Raw genomic sequence first — 21847 nt, forward strand, 5'->3', positions numbered from 1 at the left:
TATTTCTATTTGTGGCTATCAAAAATTTTTTTATTTTAAAAATTATCCTAGTGTCATATGTTAACATCTAATTAAAGTACTTTATAATTTATGTTATTAAGCTTCGAGAAGTGGCATTGTTACTGTATGTTTATATTGATTCCTTTTTTGTCTTACGCTGAAAAGTGATAATTTTCTTAATTGGGGAACTATTACAGATATCTGTCCTAAAAACTGAGACTGTTTTCTGCATTGAAAAATAATAGTTCTTTAGTAGGAATAAAGTAAGAACATTTATTAAAAAGTCTGTGTAGGAAACCTAGGAGAATCTTTTACTCATAGTTAAATTTTTAAAAATATGTTGCAAATCTTTAGTTCAAGAATGAATTCTGGAGAGTCAAACATGAGCAAAAGTTTGATAATATATACCTTGAAACCCCATCACTATTCTTTTTATTGATACTTCTGTTAAAAAAATCTTTCTTAGGGTAGACAAGAGGAAATTTATCATTTTAATTTTTAGCATTCTAAAAAGTGAACATATTCTTTGTCAAAAGCATGTTAATTAGACTTTCACTAAAGTCTTTTCTAAATGAAAGCCCCCAGAATATTATCCTGTTGATTAAAATAATTGTGCAAGATTGTTTCAAATGAGTAAGAATTTCTTCCACAGATAATTGGGTCAAGAATGATGCCCTGCCTCTCTTTGAATCTACCAGGCTTGCTACAGTTCTCCACAGGGCTGCCTCCTCAGCCTGAGGACACAATGACCCTGCCCGCAAGCAGTGTTCCTCAGGTCACTGTGCAGGAGGAAGATGGAGAAGTTAGGTTATTGATCGTTCGTGCACAAGGACTCCTGGGGAGGGTTATGGTGGAATTTAGAACAGTGTCATTGACAGCATTCAGCCCTGAAGACTACCAGGTAAATCATTTAATCCTTCTGAAGTGGTATTTGCACTTGTAAAACAGACATAGTCCTTCTCTTGGAAGAGACTTGGCACTGTACCTGGGACACACTAAACAAGGAAAATATGCACTGATGGCTTTTTAAATTTATGTAAATTAAAGTACTTCAGTTCCTGGAAGCCTGACACTTAAATAGCTGTAATACTGATTTCTTGTACCTTATATTTGTCATAGGCTTCACTCGTATTATTTATTTTAATATTATAGGTTTTGATCAGATTACTTAAAATTATGTTTCTTACACGATATATTTAAAATTATGTTTCTTATACATTTTAAATCCTCTTGTCTACCTCCATCAAAAAAAAAAAAAAGAAAAAAGAAAAAAGAAAAAAAGCCTAGGATTTGGAACTGGTTTAAACTGGTCTTCTAAATGTGTGGCCTTGGGAAACTCAATCTTTCCTAACCTCAGTTTCCTTACCTGTAAGAGAGAATCACTCTGAGGATTGACAGCAGCATTGTAAGTGTCACATACTATACATGGTACGTGTTTAGTAATGCTCAATAACCACTATCCCATTCTTATCACTAATACTCATGTTAAGCAAATGCTCATAATTTCTTCTTGGCTATACTTCTCAAGAAGTATTTTATATATCCTTTCATAGTTTTGTTTTCTCAAAGAATCTTTTTCTTTAATAAGGTCCACACCATGGTACAGTGTTCAGTAATTTGTATACCCTTTTCCTCCCAAATCCCAGAAACCTTGGCTAATTGAATTCAGTTAATTTTGGCTGTACTCCAGTTAGCAAAGTTTCCTTGGATTTCTTTTTTCTCAAACTCCTTGTTTCTTTTCCAGACATTTATTGTATCTTGACCTAGTTCAGTATGTAACATATTCCACAGGACATCTCAGCTTGGCTTAGTAGTGTCTTCTGTGCATCTTCTTAAAGAAATACCTAAGTCCTTGTATTGATAGTCTTCAATTTCTAGGTAGTCTGGACATTCCCACTCTCCAATTGGATTAGCATTTTCTTTAATAACCGGAACGAAACAATAAAAAAAGAACTGTGTTCCCATCCTACATGACTGTTGGAAAGCTAATACCCTTGGAGACGTTTCTGAGGATTTTCATGGGGGCAGAAACATCCTATTTGTCACTTGTTACCACTTCGAACCATTGCCTTTGCTTATCCCTGAAAACCTGGTAACTTTTGCCTTCACCACTTCTCTATGCTTCAGCTATCTCTGGTCTGTGTTAGGACACAAGTTAAGAATTCTTAGGCTGTGTATGTGAGTATGTGTATATGGGTATGTTAGGAGGAGGAAGGAGGGGGTGGTGCCAGGAAGGATCATGTATAGAAGAGGAGACAACTGAAAATCATATCACTGTTCTTAACTTTATTCTCACATACCAAGATCAGGTGATTCCCACCATCCAGGTGGTGTTTGCTTGCAGTTCTTGAGTAATATTAAACAGCTAATTAAAGACGGAATTACAGTTGTGAGAAATGTTCAAAGTTGGAACTCTGGGAGAGAGGTAGGTGTTGACACAGTCTGGTTAGTCTGTGATGTCTATGAGAAAATGATATCTCTGCTGAGAGCTGTGAAGTTTAAGTAGGGAAAAACCAGCAAACTATATGAAGGGAGAAGAATTACTTGGGACTAGTAAAATGGCATGAATTATATGGTAAAAGGGCCCAAATGTAGGAAAAAGCACCTGGGATGTGGAGAGCTAGGTCTGGTGACAAAAGAGGAGATATGCAGGGGCTGGCTCATTCTAGGCCTTATAGATGCTTATGTAGCTTTTATTTTAAAAACAACGTGAAGTAATAGAAGTTGTGTATTTATAAAAGATCATTAGGCTGAACCTTGGAGAATGGCTTAGAAGATAGAGACTCTGGATGCAGAGAAACTAGTAAAGAGTCAATTTTGTGGAGCAAGGCAAGAGAGAATGTAGTATCTCGGACTAGGCAGGTAATAGAAGTAGTTGGGCACAAGAAATATAAATAGTTAAAATGACAGGATTTGAGGATTGTTTATTGTGAAGGATAAATAAAGCAAAGAGGGTGTCAAAAGTAACTCCCTAATTCCTGACATAAGCAACTTATTTCTCTGTAGTTTAGTGCTGTGAAGAGGATTGTGGATAAGGCATAGATTTTAAGGGAACATCATGAATTTAAAATTCCGACAGAAATTATAAGAAAAATTTGAAATAGGTATTAATATTTAAGTCTGGATATCAGAGGTTAGAAATAGAAATTTGGGAGTTGGGAGTATATGAATGGTATTAAAAGCTTAGAGTATGATAGCCTTGAAGAGAGGGAGAGGAAAGAGGGAGAGACACTACAGAGAATCTGATGAACAGTAAGTTATAGAGGTCACAGGGGAATGTAAAAATTGGCAAAGAACACTAAAAAGGATGAACTGGAAAGGTAGTAAAAACAGGAGTATGTGATATCATGGAATACCAGAGAAGAACATGTATCCAGAAAAAGAAACGGCCAGTTGTGTAAGATTTTGCTAAAGTCAAGTAAAATGGTTTCCTAAGACAGTCACATGTTATGTCTGTTAAGACTTGTAGAATTACTCCATTGATAGCTATACTACAGACGAAGTTAATTACTTCCTTCATGAGCTAACTATATATCTTTTAAAACAATTGTTATTCTAATTGAATTATTTTATTACATACTTAACATTTCTTCTGGAATGTTCTTGATTCTAGAGCTAGAGATTTATCTTGGCTGTTTTTGAATCTAAAGTATCTAAAATGGTGCCATGCACATGCTACGTGTTTGATAAATATCGAAAAAGGTTAATAAATAAGTGGTTATGTGAATTGGTACTTGGGTTGCTCAGTTTAGCTTTAAGGTCATTAAAAGCTCAACAAGATGATACATAGTTGTCCACATAAGCTAACACTAGAAAAAATGTAAACAACTTTAAAATTTATGCTCATACGTTGAAGAGAAAATGCTTATATAAGAGATAACAGGAGAAAAAGGGCCTTAAGACTTTGAATTTAAATAACTGTTTTTCTTATAGTATTCAAACTTTTCCGATGGAAAAATCTGTATTCTGAATTGCAATTTCAGGTATAATCAAGGAAAGATTAAAGCCCAATGAACTGGTATTTATTATTGCTTGGAAAAATTCTCAGAATCAAAATGCTATTATTATGTGCTCAGTATTTAAATTGCTCAGTGATATAATTTGATTAGTTCAAAATATACTTGTTCAAGAGAATTTGGTGCATCTCATTGAATTAATTTATTAAGAATTTGCGGATGTCACCTATTCACATTTCTCATTTACTTGGCCTACATGTTTTACTCAGTAGGCAAATAAGAGAAATAAAAATGTTATCTGCATTGCTAGTTGGAGAATATTTATTTGGAATTTATATTGAACACTGTACATATCTACTTAAGTTTTTTCAATTTTATATTTTACTTATGTTCTTCTGTTTCAGTACTTATAATAAATTGGGACATAGTAAACACATTTTGCACATTTATATATGGAATAATTATAATCTAATAACTAAATCTTTTATTTGTATTTCAGAGTGTTGCTGATACCTTAGAATTTCAACCAGGAGAAAGATATAAATATATTTCTGTTAACATCACTGATAATTCTATCCCTGAATTGGAAAAGTCTTTTAAAGTTGAATTGTTAAACTTGGAGGGAGGAGGTAAGATTGGTGACTCAAAAATATCAAATATTTGCTTGTCCACACAGTATGATGATTGTAGATTCTTTTAAAGAAATGCATTCCTTTGAATTAATGGTATCATTTTTTTAAGTGAGCAAATTAAGAGTTTTGGAAAAGAACAGCCTGAATGTTAATAATTGCTTAAGGTATGTGGTGGACAATATCTGATGGATCGTTCCTTTTTTGGTAAAAAGAAAATTTCCATCTCTCAACATAAGTTTAGAATATTAGTTTAGAAGTTAATGTTCCACTCAGTTTTATTTACAAATTCTTTTTCCTGTGAGGTTTGATGAAATCTGAGTCAATATCTCTAATGTTTATTATAAGGACACCACCTACTGCAGTGTTTTTTTTCCTTTTTATTACTCATTGGTCTTTTCCTAAAGTAGATGTGCTTTTAGGATGAAGTGGTATACTGAATCACTAAATTAAAGTTGTCATTCATAGTCAGTGCCCCTAAAATCAACTCTCCCCGTTCTTCCTTTTTCCAATTTTTACAGTAGCTCCTTTAAAGCTATCTCCAGGTATAGCACAGGTAAAAACTAGTCCTTTTGGATAATCTATTATGAGGGATTATCAATGAAAGATGTCAGCAATACTTTATCCTCAATTCTGATACTCAGAAAGCTCTGATTATCAAAGGTTTTTGAGTCAAAATTCATTTCATGGCCAAACTCATCTGCATTAAAGAGAGGCTACTTAAAATTTTTATTTATTCCACTTACGTTGACTATTTATATATGTTTTTTTGCGGAAGTATTAAATTCATTTGATTATCAGGTGCTACTGAGGTATTATAGAACACATGCTATGTACCGTATCACCTTTATGCATGAAAGAAGTTGAGAGTTGATATGACATTCATCAGGACATTTTCTTCCATTACAAAACCATTGTCATATGATCTTTATGTTTTGGTAAAGAAAGTCATAGTACTATATAAACCATGCACGGAGAGAGATTGGATAGGACAAAAATATTGTGTTTTAGGATGTAGTGAGACTTTGGGATAGGATTTCAAATTTCCCCCCAATTTTTTTCCTTCCCAAAGCCCAGGTGAAAGCAAAAGAGGACAAGCCAGGGAAAGTATTAAACAACACCAGTTTCGTTGACTGCATAACAGTAAAAATATGCTGGAAAACCTGTTTGGCGGTGGCATGTAATAATACCTTTGCTTGTCTTCAGTTTAGAGATGTCTTCAGATCCCCAAATCATTATTTTTGTGTCAGGACTTTGTTAATCCAAGGTCACTATAAATTATTTTAAAAGTTATTTGTATCATTTATAGCTAAAAATACTTAAGTAACTGAGAAAATGTTAGTGATCATTACCTAATATTGATTAATAAGGATCATCAAATATTCTTTAGAAATACTTGTGATCATAGTGATACTTGTGATTTTATGTAGAAATATCTTCCCATATCTCTACAGTATGCATTGCCATGTATTAATTGGGCATGAGTACTGATTTAAAAACCAGTCTTGCAGTTTCTTAGTAAGTAATAGTGGCCGAGAATCTGGTTCCCCTCCCGCCTCCCCACGTGAGTTGAGATTGAAGGTAAAGGGATTTAGACACTGGCCTCCACTCCTTGAATCATGGCCTTGGACTGCCTAAGAAGGGGAATAGTTTGTAGAGCTAAATTCTTCTGAGAGTCAAGGGAGCAACCCTTATTCCATACTCTTCTGTTTATAAAATTGATTCTAAATTACATAGCCACCTGAATAGATGCTTTATGTTAGCCAGAGTACATTACTGTTGAACTTCATCCCTCTTTCTTACAACTTGCGGATAACATGGAGACAAAGCCATGCACTGGATATTTCCTGAAATCCATTTGCCTCTTAAATTTCTAAGATGATTTGAGGTTTTGTGTGCCATCAATTTTTCATGCCTGGAATATCGCAGTCCTGTTGAAAGGGACAGAAGAGCAGAGCATGTCTTAAACTAGTATGCCAGTCAGGGGTGCCAGCAGAAACACATTCATGTGAATGTGGCCTTGTTTATCCTACTCCTCTTCTTTTCCATTGCCTTTCCTTTCTTCTCTGTTCGCAAGCATTTGGCAAAATAGTAGTTGGGGGATAAGATGAATTGGAAGTGAAGGTAAAACCACTTCTTTTTATTATAGTCCTTATATCTTGCTAAAGTGCCTTATTTTTTGCAATGTTATTTATTTGATCTTTACAGCAGTTCTATAAAAAGCCGCACCTATTATAGGTGAGAAAAGTGAGGTACCAAGAGGCTTAGTGACTTGCTGAAGGTTTTATAGCTCGTCATCTTTCACAGCCAGGGCTGAAGCAGAGATTTTGAGACTGCTTGCCCAGGGTTCTTTCCATAATGTCAGTTGCAAAAGGGTGATCGAGTCCAAGAATGGTAAATATGGTGGAAATTTGTGTGGCTAGAGGGAAATGTTAGATACATTTCCCTAATTTTGAATTAAGCGCATGTTTACACACACACACACAAATATATGTTTTAAATATTAAAAATGTTAAAAGCAGTTTACATTGCTGTTTGAGTGAAAATTTAAAATGAAATTGGCAGAAATGGAAAATACCAATTACAGCTTACGTGGAGTATTTCCTGAAGCTATGAATGAAATTTTTGCAATTGGTAGCTTAACTAATGTTATACTTATAGCATTTAAAGTATTCTATTTTTTGTGCAAAAATACATATCATTGGGTGAATATTACTGTATTTTCCTCTCTACTGGATATTTTAAGAGCTCTCACTTTTCTCATTGTGTCAATGTGTGTTGTGTGGGTTGTGTCTCTGTCTATCCTTGTAAAGTAACTGGACTCTTTAGGGTTGATGGCAGTGGTAGTGGTGATGGGGACATGGAATTCTTCCTTCCAACTGTTCACAAACGCGGTAAGCAGCGATTCCAAAGCCTTTATTTACTTTTCTACATTTTAATTTTTTTTAAGAGACAACAATACTGACGTTATTGATCCTACTATGTCCAGGTCCTTTGTATATTTAATCTCATTAATAATAACAGCAACTTTATGAAGTATTATTTGCTCCATGTTATACTCACCCAGCTAGGAAGTGATCAAGTCAGAATCAAGGCTTTGCCTGCCTCCAGTGCTCAGTCTCCTGTCTGTAGGAGGCTACTGCGGTTTCCTGACTCTAACTGTAATAGGAATTTTGTTCGCATATCATTTAGGACAGTGATTATTGAAAAACATTTTATATAGCTTTGAATACCTAAAAAGAGATAAATAGAACATTTATATTTTCATGTTACATGCATCCATGTGGTTTTCTTTACAAGAAGAACCATGAGTCTTTAGATGTAGCATTTAATCAAAACAAATGAGAAAAAGTAATTAAGAAAATAAACTGGGAGAATAAGTTGCCAGTTAATGGGAGGGAATATTGAAAAGAGGATGCTTTTTGAAGTAGATTCATGTACAAAGATGATTCAGCTTTTTACCTCAAATATTTTTTCTTATTAGGAGAGAATATGTAGTATGCTTGTTTCTTAAGGGAGAACTCTTTCTAAACCTCAAATGCTCCTTTTTTACAATCTCAGGTTTTATATTTTAGTCTCAGACTTCTCAGGGTAAAAAATACTTCTTTAGATCTTTATATCTTTTTAGTTATAAGATTGGACCATTTGGGACCAGGAAGGATAGATCTATAATATCATAATATAATGAAAAATAGGCCTAGAATTAATGCACATTTGGAAAGCAAGAATCCGTTCAGTCAGATTGACAAAAGTTGTAGGGAAGCTACTGTTTCATAAAGGTAAGAGTCATTTGGCTCATGTTCTTCTAAGGTCAGCAAAGGTCGTGGGAGACTTTCCTTATACACTCTGTGTGGAAGAATGTTCTCTTTCATAGAGAAGAAAAAGAAAAACTAGTTTTCCTTATTCATCTGCAAATGCTTATGCAGCACTTGTGTATCATGTTGATGCCAAAGTAGAGAAAGGTCCTAAAAAGCATGAATATGTGTGGCAACCATTTGTGTCTGCCTTTCTTTCTGAAACAGATTAGAAGTACTCAATGAATGGCATAACTCTTTTCAAAACATTGTTCCCTGCCTTTTTCTTTGGTTTGTAAATTACTGATTAACATTTTCTTACTATTTGTTGAAACATTCATGCAGCCAGTCTAGGAGTGGCTTCGCAAATTCTAGTGACAATTGCCGCCTCTGACCATGCTCATGGTGTATTTGAATTTAGCCCCGAGTCACTCTTTGTCAGCGGAACTGAACCAGAAGATGGATACAGCACTGTTATATTAAATGTGAGTACATTTTCCCCTTCCAGTCCTAGATACTATTGTTCTTTCAAAACTGTTTTATTGTATTATGAAGGTGTGCTTTATGTTAGTTTTTTTCTATTAGATAGAGAGGAATGAGCCTAGTGGCATAAACAATACAAATTGATAATTGAATAGTGATTTGGTGTTTGTCTTTATATTTAGTTTTGCAAATTCATCTTATGATTCTGAAGATTCCTGGCTCGGTAAGGAATGTAATGGAGCTGTTCCACATAGATTTTTATATTAATTAATTCAGATAGGCTGTGGTAACAATGTCTCCAAAATCTCAGTGGTTTGATACAACAGAGACTTGTTTGTCATGAGTGACAAACAAGTTGGCTATCATCACTTAGGGGTTGAGGATTATAGAGAACATATCTCCATAGGTGCTTGTATTTCCATGGAGGCGGGAGGCGTGGATGTGGAGAACTGCATACTTACTCACAGCTTCTTTCTGGAAGCAATTTATAGCATTTCCACTGACACGTCCTTGGCCAAAAGTCACATGACTATGCTAATATTAATTGGTAGAGAATTGCAGTCCTGTCTTATTTCTCTTCCAGAAGGAAAGAAAATCCAAAATGTTTGTGAACAGTAATAATAACAACTGTATATAGTATGTGTGTTTGCATGCACACACATCTCTGTGTGGCTACTCTGCATTGTTCTACTAGGATTCTATTGTTAAATAACTCAGAGGAGCTAGAAGCTTGCTCAGCTTCCTGACTCTATACAAATGAACAAAGATCACTCAAAACATTATCTCTTCTGTACTCGTCTAGCAGATCTTCAGTAAACTGGTGTGGAGTAAATTGAACAACTTTTGCAAGGATGACTAATTATTAAAAAAAGAAAATGTAGAAGAATTACAGGAAAGGATAAAGTTTTATAAAATTCCTGTGTCAAATTTTATTTTGGGTCGACATTTATATTTTAAGAATAAATAAAAATTACTTTAGTTGAGACTTATTTGGAGCATTTTTTAAAGCTTTTTATTCTTCTTAACATATTGACAAAAAGCTGTTTTTTCCTTTGAAGTATTTTATTATAATCCTCTGTCGAAGAGGTCTTTTGGTGAATTTGTTTTTTATATTAAAGATAAAAGGAAATATAATTTGTTTTTAAAAAATGAGTTTTATGCTTCACTTTTCAGGAAAATATTACTCATATATTTCTTACAATGAAGTATATACCATCTTTGTAGTAAATGTAAAAATTTTCATGAATGCTTAAATGTAACAATTTTTTAATTACATTTGCTTTATTATATATATTTTAATTGCAGAAAAGATACAGCTATAGGTTAGTTACAAGCTAAAAATGCTCAATAAACCTCTTGTTTCAATGAAACAGTTTTTTTTAAGTCAGGCTCTCTGAGGGTCTTCTAAAATGGGTACTGTGTGGTCCCTGCCTTCAAGAATCTTCTATTTTTGAGAACAGCTTATATAAAATAAAATAAAAATTTAATATCCTCCTATTATTCTGTATTTACAAACATCTAAGTCAGTGGTTTTAATACTTCTTATAATACATTTTAATCAATGTTTTATAGATTATGAGAAGTCATGGAGCTCTGTCTCAAGTAACTTTGCTTTGGAGCATAGACTCTGATCCCGATGGTGATCTTGCCTTCACCTCTGGCAACATTACGTTTGAAACTGGGCAAAAAAGCGCCAACATCACTGTGGAAATATTGCCAGATGAAGATCCAGAACTGGATAAGACATTCTCTGTGTCAATCCTCAGTGTCTCCAGTGGCTCTTTGGGAGTTAATACTAATGCCACATTAATAGTTTTGGCTAATGATGATCCTTTTGGGGTCTTCATCTTTTCTGAGCAAAACAGACTTGTTGAAGTTGAGGAAGCAACTCAGAATATCACACTGTCAATAATAAGGTTAAAAGGCCTCATGGGAAAAGTCATAGTCACATATGCAACATTGGATGATACGGAGAAAATGCCTTATTTTCCACCTAATTTAGCCAGGGCAACTCAAGGAACAGACTACATACCAGCCTCTGGATTTGCTCTTTTCAAAGTCAATCAGAGTGAGGCAAAGATTACTATTTCAATTTTAGATGATGATGAACCAGAAAGATCAGAGTCTGTGTTTATTGAACTACTCAACTCTACTTTAATAGAGAAAGTACAGAATCGCCCAAGTAAGTAGCCATCTATTAGTGTGTTGTTGTTGTTGTTATAAGTAAGAATCCTGAAACAATAAATTAAGAATTTGGTATGATAGAAAAATCTATAAAAATAATAAGCTCTAAAAAATTTAGTAAGCTCTAAATTTGAAAGGATCATCTTACAAAAGTTTACAAGATTTAAATGGAAGTGCGGCACTTGAAAACATTAAATCATGTTTGAAAAATCTGTTATATTTCTAGACTAGATTTTCAGAAGTGTCTATGTAATCCAGTGTAACTGACCTCTAGGACAATTGTACCATATATTTTAGCTTCCGAACATTCTGGAATCAATCCGGGGAGTCCAAGGGCAGCCCTGGGAGCAAGAGCCTGAACCTGTCTCACCTAGATTTAATCTGGAAGATTCCTTAACCAACAGAGCTCTTTGTATCGGTTAAAAGCATATGGATCTAGCAACTGCATAAGAGCAGGGTAGAGGGCTATGTGGCAGTAAGAAATCCTGTGAATTTATGGGTCACTGTGAGAGTGGAGAAAAAGGCACTGGTTGGGGATAAGAATGAGGAATGAGAAGTGACCCTCTTTAGGCAGACGATCTGGTATAGCAACTTCTATTGGAAAGTAGCAGCCATACTTCCTGGGGTTGTGGCTCCATGGCATTGTAGAGAGAGTATGGTAGAGAGTGGGGCTTGAGCTTGTGGAGCTGAAAGCAGTTATTGTGTTATATAGCTTGTTCATTAGTCACATCTAATGAACAAGCTATATAACTCAATAACTGCTTTCTGTTCTAGATTCCAGAATCTAGATTTCCTGGAATAAGGGAACAAGTAAAGGAAGAAAGATTGCTGATATTAATTTAAGATCAATTTAATATCAGCTTTAGGACAATATTTATATGAAAGCAAATGAAACCTTTTTAAGGAAACTGGAATTACATAATCTAAAGAGTAAGATTCGAAGATCTGCGTGTTGACTGTCTTCTGCCATATCGATTAATGTTTCTTACAAGTAAATTTCTTTACCTTACTGTAACATCTGGATAGATATACTCTATAGTAAGCAACATTCTTGCCCACAGTATAGGTAATTGTAGTCCAGGGTTATAAAAGGAAATTTACTTTATAGGACAACAACTAACATTAAAATTTCGAATAACAGTCAAAGGTAAAATTCTCACACAATACTTCACCCCTTTTTTTCTTAGCAAGATTTAGAGTCAGTTAAAATAGCAAATAAACAATCTTATTAATTAATAATTATTTCAAGGAACTCACAGTTTTTTGAGTGAGATAGAAATAAAACCAGGAAGGAGTATCACATATAGCAGTTGCTAGGAGCTGTGGATGCTGCTGTCAGGTAACATGTTCCAGTGTATAATAATAAACTTGGACATAATCATTTTTTGCCCTACTTCCTATGTATAATGCAAAAATATTATGGTACTTAAATATAATATATGTGAAAATACAGTGTCTGGTACATGATAAGCATTCAGTAATGTGAACAGTTATTAATAAGATGGTATATGCAGAATATCAATATGCTGTGGAATGGGAGAAGCAATGGCATATGTTTTATGTTTGATATGTTCCTGGAACCATGCAACATACTTGGGGCAGTTCTGAATAAGCATAAGCTATAATGTAAAATAATTAAAGAACAATTAATTGCAAATCTGTGTGATATTGACTCAAATTTTAATAGACAAAATAAGGGTAGGACCTCGTAGAGTCTCTGTTCCTGTATTCTGAGTGTCATCAACTTTCAGGAGAGTAATACGAGAAGACTGGTGATCACCTGGGGAAGAGCATATGGCAGGATGAGCAATCGTGGAGAGATAAAGGTGTTATACCTGGTTTGATGAGAAATTGTAGATAGGGAGCAAGGGATTAGACAAACTACCCTTATAGGATGCCTCTTGATTGTGTCCACCAGGTACTGGTATAATACTTTAGGTGATTCCCTCACATATTTATGTCTCGGATTCCTCATCTGCTAAGTTCTGACATGTTACCTACCACATAGAGATAGTGTGGGAATTAAATGACTTGATATAAGAAAAGTGCTTAGAACAATGTGAGGTAAAGATTGCACGTTCAGAAAATGTCATCTGTTTCTATAACTCTATGTCACTGCCATTCTTTTCTAATTTAGTTAAATTTAATTGTGTAATATTGATTTATAGTTTGTGACGTTATGATATAATTTAGCATGATCTGGGCCTATATTATTGAAATTAAATGGTGTCGTTACTTGTTTTTAGATTAAATTGTCCGAAAATGTTAAAATTTACTTATTATTGCATACTTCCAAATACCACATTTGATAGAGAAATTCGAAATATGAACTCAAAATTGTTTACTTTTAATAAGAGTTTTTTGATGCTTAATTTGTGTTAAAAGTTCGCTTTTTAAAATTGTTTTGGCAAGGGTGCTGGTTCAACTTGAACTTGGAAAATAAATGAGAGTTATTGAAAGGTCCTAAATGACTTCAAAATAAGCTTTGCTCTCTCGAAAACCAGTGGGAAGAGAGCCTTAAAAGTGCTGTGCACACTGTGTTACAGCAGCGTTGAGGTAACATTGAAGCTCTTTTCCAAATGAGACAGTTGAGTGACTGTTAACTAAGAAGCGGCAGGGAGGAACAGGGAGGACAGTGAATCCGCCAGAGAGGCAGTAATTTAACTTAGAGTATGATGATTTGCAGCTTATCTTGGAGGGCAGGACACTAAATTACTCAATTTTGTAACTGAAATGCTGTTTTTTAAAAGTGTTAAAAAAAACTTTTAACACTTTTAGCTGATAGCTAATTAGAAGATCATAATTCTGTAGGTTTCATCATTATCACTTATAATATTATGTGAAGTGGTGATTTATTATACTCTACTCATGTTTTGCCTTTCGACAAATTTCCAATACTTATTAAAATATCCCTGTAGCTTAACTATTTCTTGGCTAAGGATTCTATAATAAATATCCCTCTAGAATGTAAAACTACAAGAATAGAGACTTTGTGTTTAATTTACTTTCATATCCCCAGTCTAGATTAGTGCTGGTACATGGTAATCAACAAATATTATTTGATATAAAGAATAGAGAGAAAACACCAAATGATGATCCCATGTGGCTGAAGGACACTTGCTGAGGCTTCTTAATGACTTTTGGCCAGTTCTTAGAATTTTGATATATTCGATGTTCTTCCATCTTTTAGTTCCAAATTCTCCATGCCTTGGGCCTAAGGTAGAAACCATTGCTCATCTAATTATCATTGCCAATGATGATGCATTTGGAACTCTTCAGCTCTCGGCAGCAGTTGTTCGAGTGGCAGAAAACCATGTTGGACCCATTATCAACGTGACTAGAAGAGGAGGAGCATTTGCAGATGTTTCTGTGAAGTTTAAAGCTGTGCCAATAACTGCAATAGCTGGTGAGTAAAGAAATCTAAAACAGTGAAGTGTTTTAGAGGCAAATTTTATCCTTGATTAACAAAGCTACTCAAAGATGTAGTTAGAAAAATCAGCCAGAAAACAATACTACTCCTGCATCTTTTTAAAGGCACAGATCTAGAGCTTTTGTCATACGTTCATGACTCTGATTTCTGTAGAATTTATGAAAACTTAGCAGAATCATATATGAATTTAAAAACTGTGATGACCAAAATATGCACAAACCAATGAAAAGTAAACTACAGAAAACATTGTTAGGCTTTCTCTCTGTGTACCTTTTACTTTTTTGAAAAGGATTCATATGTAAATGAACTGAGAAATGCGGGATAAAATGTACAGCCATATGATTGCAGTGCTTGGCAACAGTTTTGTCTCTAGACTCATTTTTCTTGCTTGTTTATTTATGGAGAACATGGAAGAGGCAATTGTTAGCATTAATTATTTTATGTCTAAGCAAAAATATTTCACTGCCAAGTGCAAACATTAGGAGACTGCCTTCTTTGGTGGTGCGGTTACAGCATCTAAAGAGAGATTTGCCTAAGAGCAACTCAGTTAGAATCTTTCTAGTATGCACTCAAAGGAACATGAGTGTGAATGGATGGGATAACAGGATTGGTTTTTGAAAAGGCAAATCATCTGGATGTGATACTTGCTTGAAAAGATAATGAACCATGCTCACCTAAGTGGTGTGTTTGTGCGTGTGTGCACATACTCACATATTTGAGGTGGGTAGCCCAGAGGAATGCCTGACTGTCTCTAGAGGTCCTTACACATTGACAGATGGTAAAGCTTGTTCTAGAAAATTAGCTCTCAGGCTTCACTGGAAGGCTCTCTCCTTTTCCCAACCACTGTTTGACGATAAACAAAGCCACCCTGATCATTATGCAGTAGCAGCTTTTAATCCAATTTGGTAAGAAAATTCACAGTTTCTGACTATAACATTGATGATACTGACATGCCCATATCTCGCAACGTTATAATTTATCTCTCCATTGAGATCAGAATTCTAGTTCCTGTTCTTTGTCTTAAAAGTATCGTACACGTTTTTTCTTTTGTAGATAAGGGACTATCTTGCGGTAATGAATGACTATGTCTCTATCTCTAATCTCTGTCTCTATATCAGTATATATATGGCAAATAAAACAAATTATGTATACAATTTTCTAAAAATGAAGGAATGAACTTGAACACCTTCAGAAATCTTTTTCATTGTTTTGTGATATCAGGCCCATTTTTTTTTTTCCAGCAAAAGAGGTAAAATCTTGTTTAGAATATATTTAGTAAGTGTTCTCAAAAAAGTATTTTGAAATATATCTATAAAATTTGATGCATCATTATTTCCCTAGTATATGGAAAGTGTATCATATTTTGGAATAAGTCTTAGCATTTTGCTTTTTGTCTTTGTAGGTGAAGATTATAGTATAGCTTCATCAGATGTGGTCTTGCTAGAAGGAGAAGTCAGTAAAGCTGTGCCAATATATATCATTAATGACGTTTACCCTGAGCTTGAAGAATCTTTTCTTGTGCAACTGCTGAATGAAACAACAGGAGGAGCCAAACTAGGGGTGTTAACAGAGGCGATCATTATTATTGAGGCCTCTGATGACCCCTATGGATTATTTGGTAACCAGACTAGTTTATGTCTCTCATTTACTTGTCTGTATAGATCATATAGTTCTTTATTTTTAGAGATGCAGAATCAATTTGATTATGCTTTCTTTTTAACTTGCTATTACTGATAAATACAATGTCTGTCTATACTCATTGACAGTAGTTAGTGGTTATTTAAAAAAAATATCAACCTATTAGCATACATATGGAAGTCACAAACTTTTAGACTTTTAGGTCAGATCTGGCCCCTAGATATGTTTTATGAATCTCAATTATTTAAAGGTTAATTTAATTTACAGAAATTCACCCAAAAATATGGATTTCTGGGCTTTTTCAATAAGTAGGAAAATCTGGCAACACTGAGCCCTCTTTCCTGTATAGCTTCCATTAGAGAGCAAAATAGCAACCTTTGGACCAGGCTTGCACTGTGCAGTTAGCCACAGAGCTCTCTAGACCCACTTCCTTCACAACTGGTTTATGCCTGACCCCTGTGGGCATCTGAGTTTGTGATTTCTGCTTCTATCATAATGAAAAATAATTTAGAAATGTTGGCAGACCTGACCAATTTGTATCACAGCATGTTACTCTGATTTTATGGGGTTTAACTACTTATATTGCTTAAGGGGATAAAAGCAACTGTAGGATGTCAGTTGGTTAGCTTTGTGTTGACTCAGTTTTATTTTGTATTTGAAATGAACTCTACTCTGCCCTTTAGGTTTTCAGATTACTAGACTTATTGTAGAGGAACCTGAGTTTAACTCAGTGAAGGTAAACCTGCCAATAATTCGAAATTCTGGGACACTCGGCAATGTTACTGTTCAGTGGGTTGCCACCATTAATGGACAGCTTGCTACTGGCGACCTGCGAGTTGTCTCAGGTAATGTGACCTTTGCCCCTGGGGAAACCATTCAAACCTTGTTGTTAGAGGTCCTGGCTGACGACGTTCCGGAGATTGAAGAGGTGAGAGGAATGGCTAGTATAGAATGACACTATAAATCATACCTTGTCTTATAGTGACTAGAACAGATGGCTGTTATTGTGACTTTTATAGAGGATGTCAAATTATTTTTGCAAGAATGTTCAAAATATGAAAGTGTGAAAGTGATCCTTTCATAAAAACAAGACTATTTTAGAAGTAGGTCTTATACACCTACGAGTTTACAAGTGAAAGATTTTGTACAATTACATTGTATTTTTCAACATTTTGATTAAATGATTAAATTCATATACATCTGTCATAATTTTTCTACATTTTTCCATATCAACTTTTAATTTGTATCCATTCTCCCTTTTGGCTTGAAGATGGGCCAATCTTAATTTAGATTTTGATTTTTCACTAATTTATTCATTTATTCTTTAACAGTTTTGAGGATTTAGTATGTGACAAATACCATGCTAGATATGTCTGCCTGATACTTATTTTTCATGATGAAGCAGCAAGGTAGAAAATAAAAATAGAGTCTCAGTGGGAGAGTTGATTCATCACTAACACATATTGCCTGAAGATAATTTTATTTTATGAAATTTAAGTAGTATTAAAGCCTACATCTCATAAAATTATATTTAATAGCATTTATTTTGTAATGGTATCAAATTTTCATAGAAGGGAAGTCTATAAAATTTCATTTGAATGCTAATTATGTCATTATTCACTCCTAAAATGTTAGATATTAGTTAATACCTATAACATTTCTCTTTCCTTCTCTCTAAATTTAGGTGGCATTATGATATGATGTTTTTTAAGTTTGTCAGAGAATTTCCATTTAAGAGAATGTGGGAAATAAAGCATAATAGATTATTCATAAAACATATATGCAATGTTTTCTTTATAAAAACGTATAGGACATGAAAGTATATTATTGAAAACATAACGATCCTAAAATTGATTCACAGGATTATATAACTGAATATTAAGGAACTTAAACAGCCTGTATTTCTTATGTATAATCATGCACTAATATTAAAAGTTAATTATAGATTATTCTGTTACATGTTGATTTTGTTAATGTAATGGGAGGGGTTTCTTTGAATCTGTTTATATTACATACCATTTTATTCCTGTATTTACATGGATATATTTGATTTTTTCCCCTGCATCATTCTTCTAATTTCAGAACTGAGATTCTGTTAAAGAAATTTTCACTATATTTTTAGGTTATCCAAGTGCAACTGACTGATGCCTCTGGTGGAGGTACTATTGGGTTAGATCGAGTGGCAAATATTATTATTCCCGCCAATGATAATCCTTATGGTACAGTAGCCTTTGTTCAGTCGGTTTATCGTGTTCAAGAGCCTCTGGAGAGAAGTTCCTGTGCTAACATAACTGTCAGGAGAAGGTATATGAGATGGTTACTTGCGTCTGTGGGGGTGATGGGAATTGTGGGGTTGTGTGAAAGGATCTCTTGCACAATTAAATAATTTAAGTTTGGTGGTTTTTATATAATGTAAATTATTATAATTCGTTAAATGGATTATGCCTGTTAATATAAAGAGTTCATTATATTTATCCTACCTATTATTAGTGAAACGGATTATATATCATTGAGCTCTCTAACTGCAAAAATTTGTTGCTTTCATCTGTGACTGAGTTAGAACTTATATACAACTAACTTCTAAATTAAAGAACATTCAGATGCCGAAGTGGCTAATTTTCAGGTTCTATTTTTCTGCATTCCTTTTGTGAGGCAGCATACAGTTCACTGAGCTCCTTCAGAAATAGAAAATATGGGGTCTTGGGACCTTGTGTCAAGTAATTATATTTCCTTAAGGTATACTTGTGCTATTATCATCATTACATTGTTTTAGTGAAATCTAGTAATGGAAGTTAATTTTCTAATTTTGTTTAATAATTTTAAAATGAATATAATTTGCCTATCTTACAAGATGCTTGGTTAAAAAAAAAGTATTGTTAGATTGAAAACTAGCAACGTTTCCTTACACGATAAAACAACGTTGAAAGACAAATGTAATTAAGAAACATGATTGTGTTTGTACAAGTATATTATACAATTAAAAAAAGGTGAAATGTGCAATTAGTATTTATCTTCTCTATATGTAGTCCATAGATTGCTTTGAGTGCTTAACCTGTCTTTTAATTGTCACTCCACATTTTAGCGGAGGGCACTTTGGTCAGCTGTTGTTGTTCTACAGTACTTCCGATATTGATGTAGTGGCTCTTGCAGTTGAGGAAGGTCAAGATTTACTGTCCTACTATGAATCGCCAATTCAAGGGGTACCTGACCCACTTTGGAGAACTTGGGTGAATGTCTCTGCAATGGGGGAACCCCAGTATACTTGTGCCACTTTGTGCCTCAAAGAACATGCGTGCTCAGCATTTTCATTTTTCAGTGCTTCCGAGGGCTCGCAGTGTTTTTGGATGACATCGTGGATCAGTTCAGCTGTTAACCACTCAGACTTCTGGACTTACAAGAAAAACATGACCAGGGTCGCATCTCTTTTTAGTGGTCAGGCTATGGCTGGTAGTGACTATGAGCCTGTGACAAGGCAATGGGCCATAATGCTGGAAGGTGATGAATTTGCAAATCTCACAGTTTCTATTCTTCCCGATGATTTCCCAGAAATGGATGAGAGTTTTCTAATTTCTCTCCTTGAAGTTCACCTCATGAACATCACAGCCAGTTTTGAAAATGAGCCAACCATAGGACAGCCAAATACTTCTACAGTTGTCATAGCATTAAATGGTGATGCCTTTGGTGTATTTGTGATCTACAGTATTAGTCCCAATACCTCAGAAGATGGCTTTTATGTCGAAGTTCAGGAGCAACCCCAGACCCTAGTGGAATTGATGATCCACAGGACAGGGGGCAGCTTAGGTCAGGTGACAGTCGAATGGCGTGTTGTTGGTGGAACCGCTACTGAAGGTTTAGATTTCATAGGTGCTGGAGACATTCTGACTTTTGCTGAAGGTGAGTGATGGTTCTCAATTTTAATTTGTCCTGGTAAAGGCATCATATTCAATTTTTATGATAATTTTCATAAGAGTTCTTATTTATTGTGTACACTTTTGCTAATACGTAAAAGTATAGTATGGTTTTGAAAAAATAGAAGTTAATTGGCTTGTTAATGGGTGACATGACGTATGTAGGCTGACATGGCCCTGCATATGTATCTTTTCAGTTTATTAAACAAGGAAGAGTTTTAGGGGCTATGTGAATTTTATCCCTTTATATGTGATAGCAGTGCCTTTAAGTAAACAGAGACAAATCTAAGATAGCTCTAATTTTGTCAGGGGAATTGCAAGAATGAGCCATCTATCTACAATAAACATGTGGCTAAGAAGTGTTGGTTGCTAGAAAAATGTGTATTAACTGGGGAGTATGCATTAGACAAATCAGGAGAAATCTTCAATGAAAATAATTTATAAGTATAAATACTATGGACTTTGGTACTTAATATTAAATTTTGTCATGATAGATCAACTAGATACTGTTCTTAGATGAGATCACTATTGTAAATTTTCATGAACAATAATATATAACTTGGCCAACAAATTAAAATTAGAGTCAGAATCACTGATTCTTTTTCAAGGCCGGTCGATAATTTAATATTTAAAAATTTGGAAAGTACATAGGTTTAAAATAGTCTTCTTTGCATGGGAGAAAGGGTATTTTTACTTAGATCGTTGTTTAAATCCTGATTTGGGCATTTATAGATTCCATATAGTTTTGTAACATAGTGTTTTTCTATTTGAGATGGTAATGTATACTCATAAAAACATCACTATATACTGAAAAATGAAAGAAGTAAATGTTATTCATAATTTTATCTGAGAGCAATTCATTGTATCTTTTATTGTTTAACTTTTTGCATATACTTTTTTTGGAAACTGGGGGTCATGATGCATAAGTAGTATACTTTGAAATATCTAAAAAGCTTTAATTTTTAAAGTAGTATAAACATTTCTGTAGTAGTTATTTCTTAGTAAATTATTTTGGGAATAATGGGATATGATATGTTTGGGGGGGCACAGGTTAGTAATTGGTAACTTTTTTCCCTATTTCAAAAGATATAATGAAAACTTAATGAAGAGGGAGTGGAGATGAAAATTTAAAGTTAGATTTTCCAGTGGCTTTAGTAACAGCGAAGAAAATTATAAAGTCATAGCATTATACAAATTAGTATGACCTTGAATGGTAACTTTAGCGTCACATAAAAAGAACTATATTTTATAGCTAACTTAGATGCTTAGATAATCTATAGTCTTTGAGACAGTCTTGTTACTCTGAATTCATTAAATATACCAGGGTCATGAGAGCAAGCACATGCCTCCATATCCCCTTTCTCTTGCCTTTTCTCACCCTTTTATCCTCTTTCCAGAAAGTGGGTAAGAATTAGGTGAGAGACACCATAGGCTGAAGAACAGAAATGGTGTTGAGTTTAGGGATGTTCTGTGTACTTTGAGAGGGTCCTAGACCAAATTGGAAAGTAAACTGCTTGGCCCTTGTTGCTGTCACCCATCCTTTAAATTCCTCTTTTGCTTCCTTCTCTTTGCTTCATTTCCCCACATCCCGGAAACCAGTATTTGATGCTGTCATCTTATCTAATTACTCAAAGACTCATCTCATTCAGGCTGGTTCTTTCACTCAGAATTTGCCATCTCTTTTCTGTTTCCCATTTTGACGACTTTCTCTAAGTCTTACTCTCAAGGAGGTATTGGTTTGAGTACCTGGTGAAAATTATTCTTAGTAATGCCAAAAAAAGAATAAGATTCCACTCTCCTAGAGGGAGCTATTTCTAGACAGAAG

General features: G+C 34.3%; 1 protein-coding gene across 1 annotated transcript in view; it reads left to right on the plus strand.

Annotated features, from left to right (window-relative positions):
* ADGRV1 (adhesion G protein-coupled receptor V1) overlaps positions 1 to 21847 on the plus strand; it is a 469718-nt gene that overhangs the window by 78708 nt on the left and 369163 nt on the right. The window contains 10 exon segments of the mRNA XM_015590540.2: positions 699 to 901; positions 4456 to 4585; positions 7399 to 7479; positions 8725 to 8864; positions 10435 to 11044; positions 14237 to 14452; positions 15879 to 16094; positions 16798 to 17042; positions 18237 to 18418; positions 19197 to 20008. Coding sequence (XP_015446026.2) covers positions 699 to 901; positions 4456 to 4585; positions 7399 to 7479; positions 8725 to 8864; positions 10435 to 11044; positions 14237 to 14452; positions 15879 to 16094; positions 16798 to 17042; positions 18237 to 18418; positions 19197 to 20008 — 2835 coding nt within the window.

Source organism: Pteropus alecto, unplaced genomic scaffold, assembly GCF_000325575.1.
Source record: "Pteropus alecto unplaced genomic scaffold, ASM32557v1 scaffold20, whole genome shotgun sequence".
In the NCBI taxonomy this organism is placed as follows: Eukaryota; Metazoa; Chordata; class Mammalia; order Chiroptera; family Pteropodidae; genus Pteropus; species Pteropus alecto.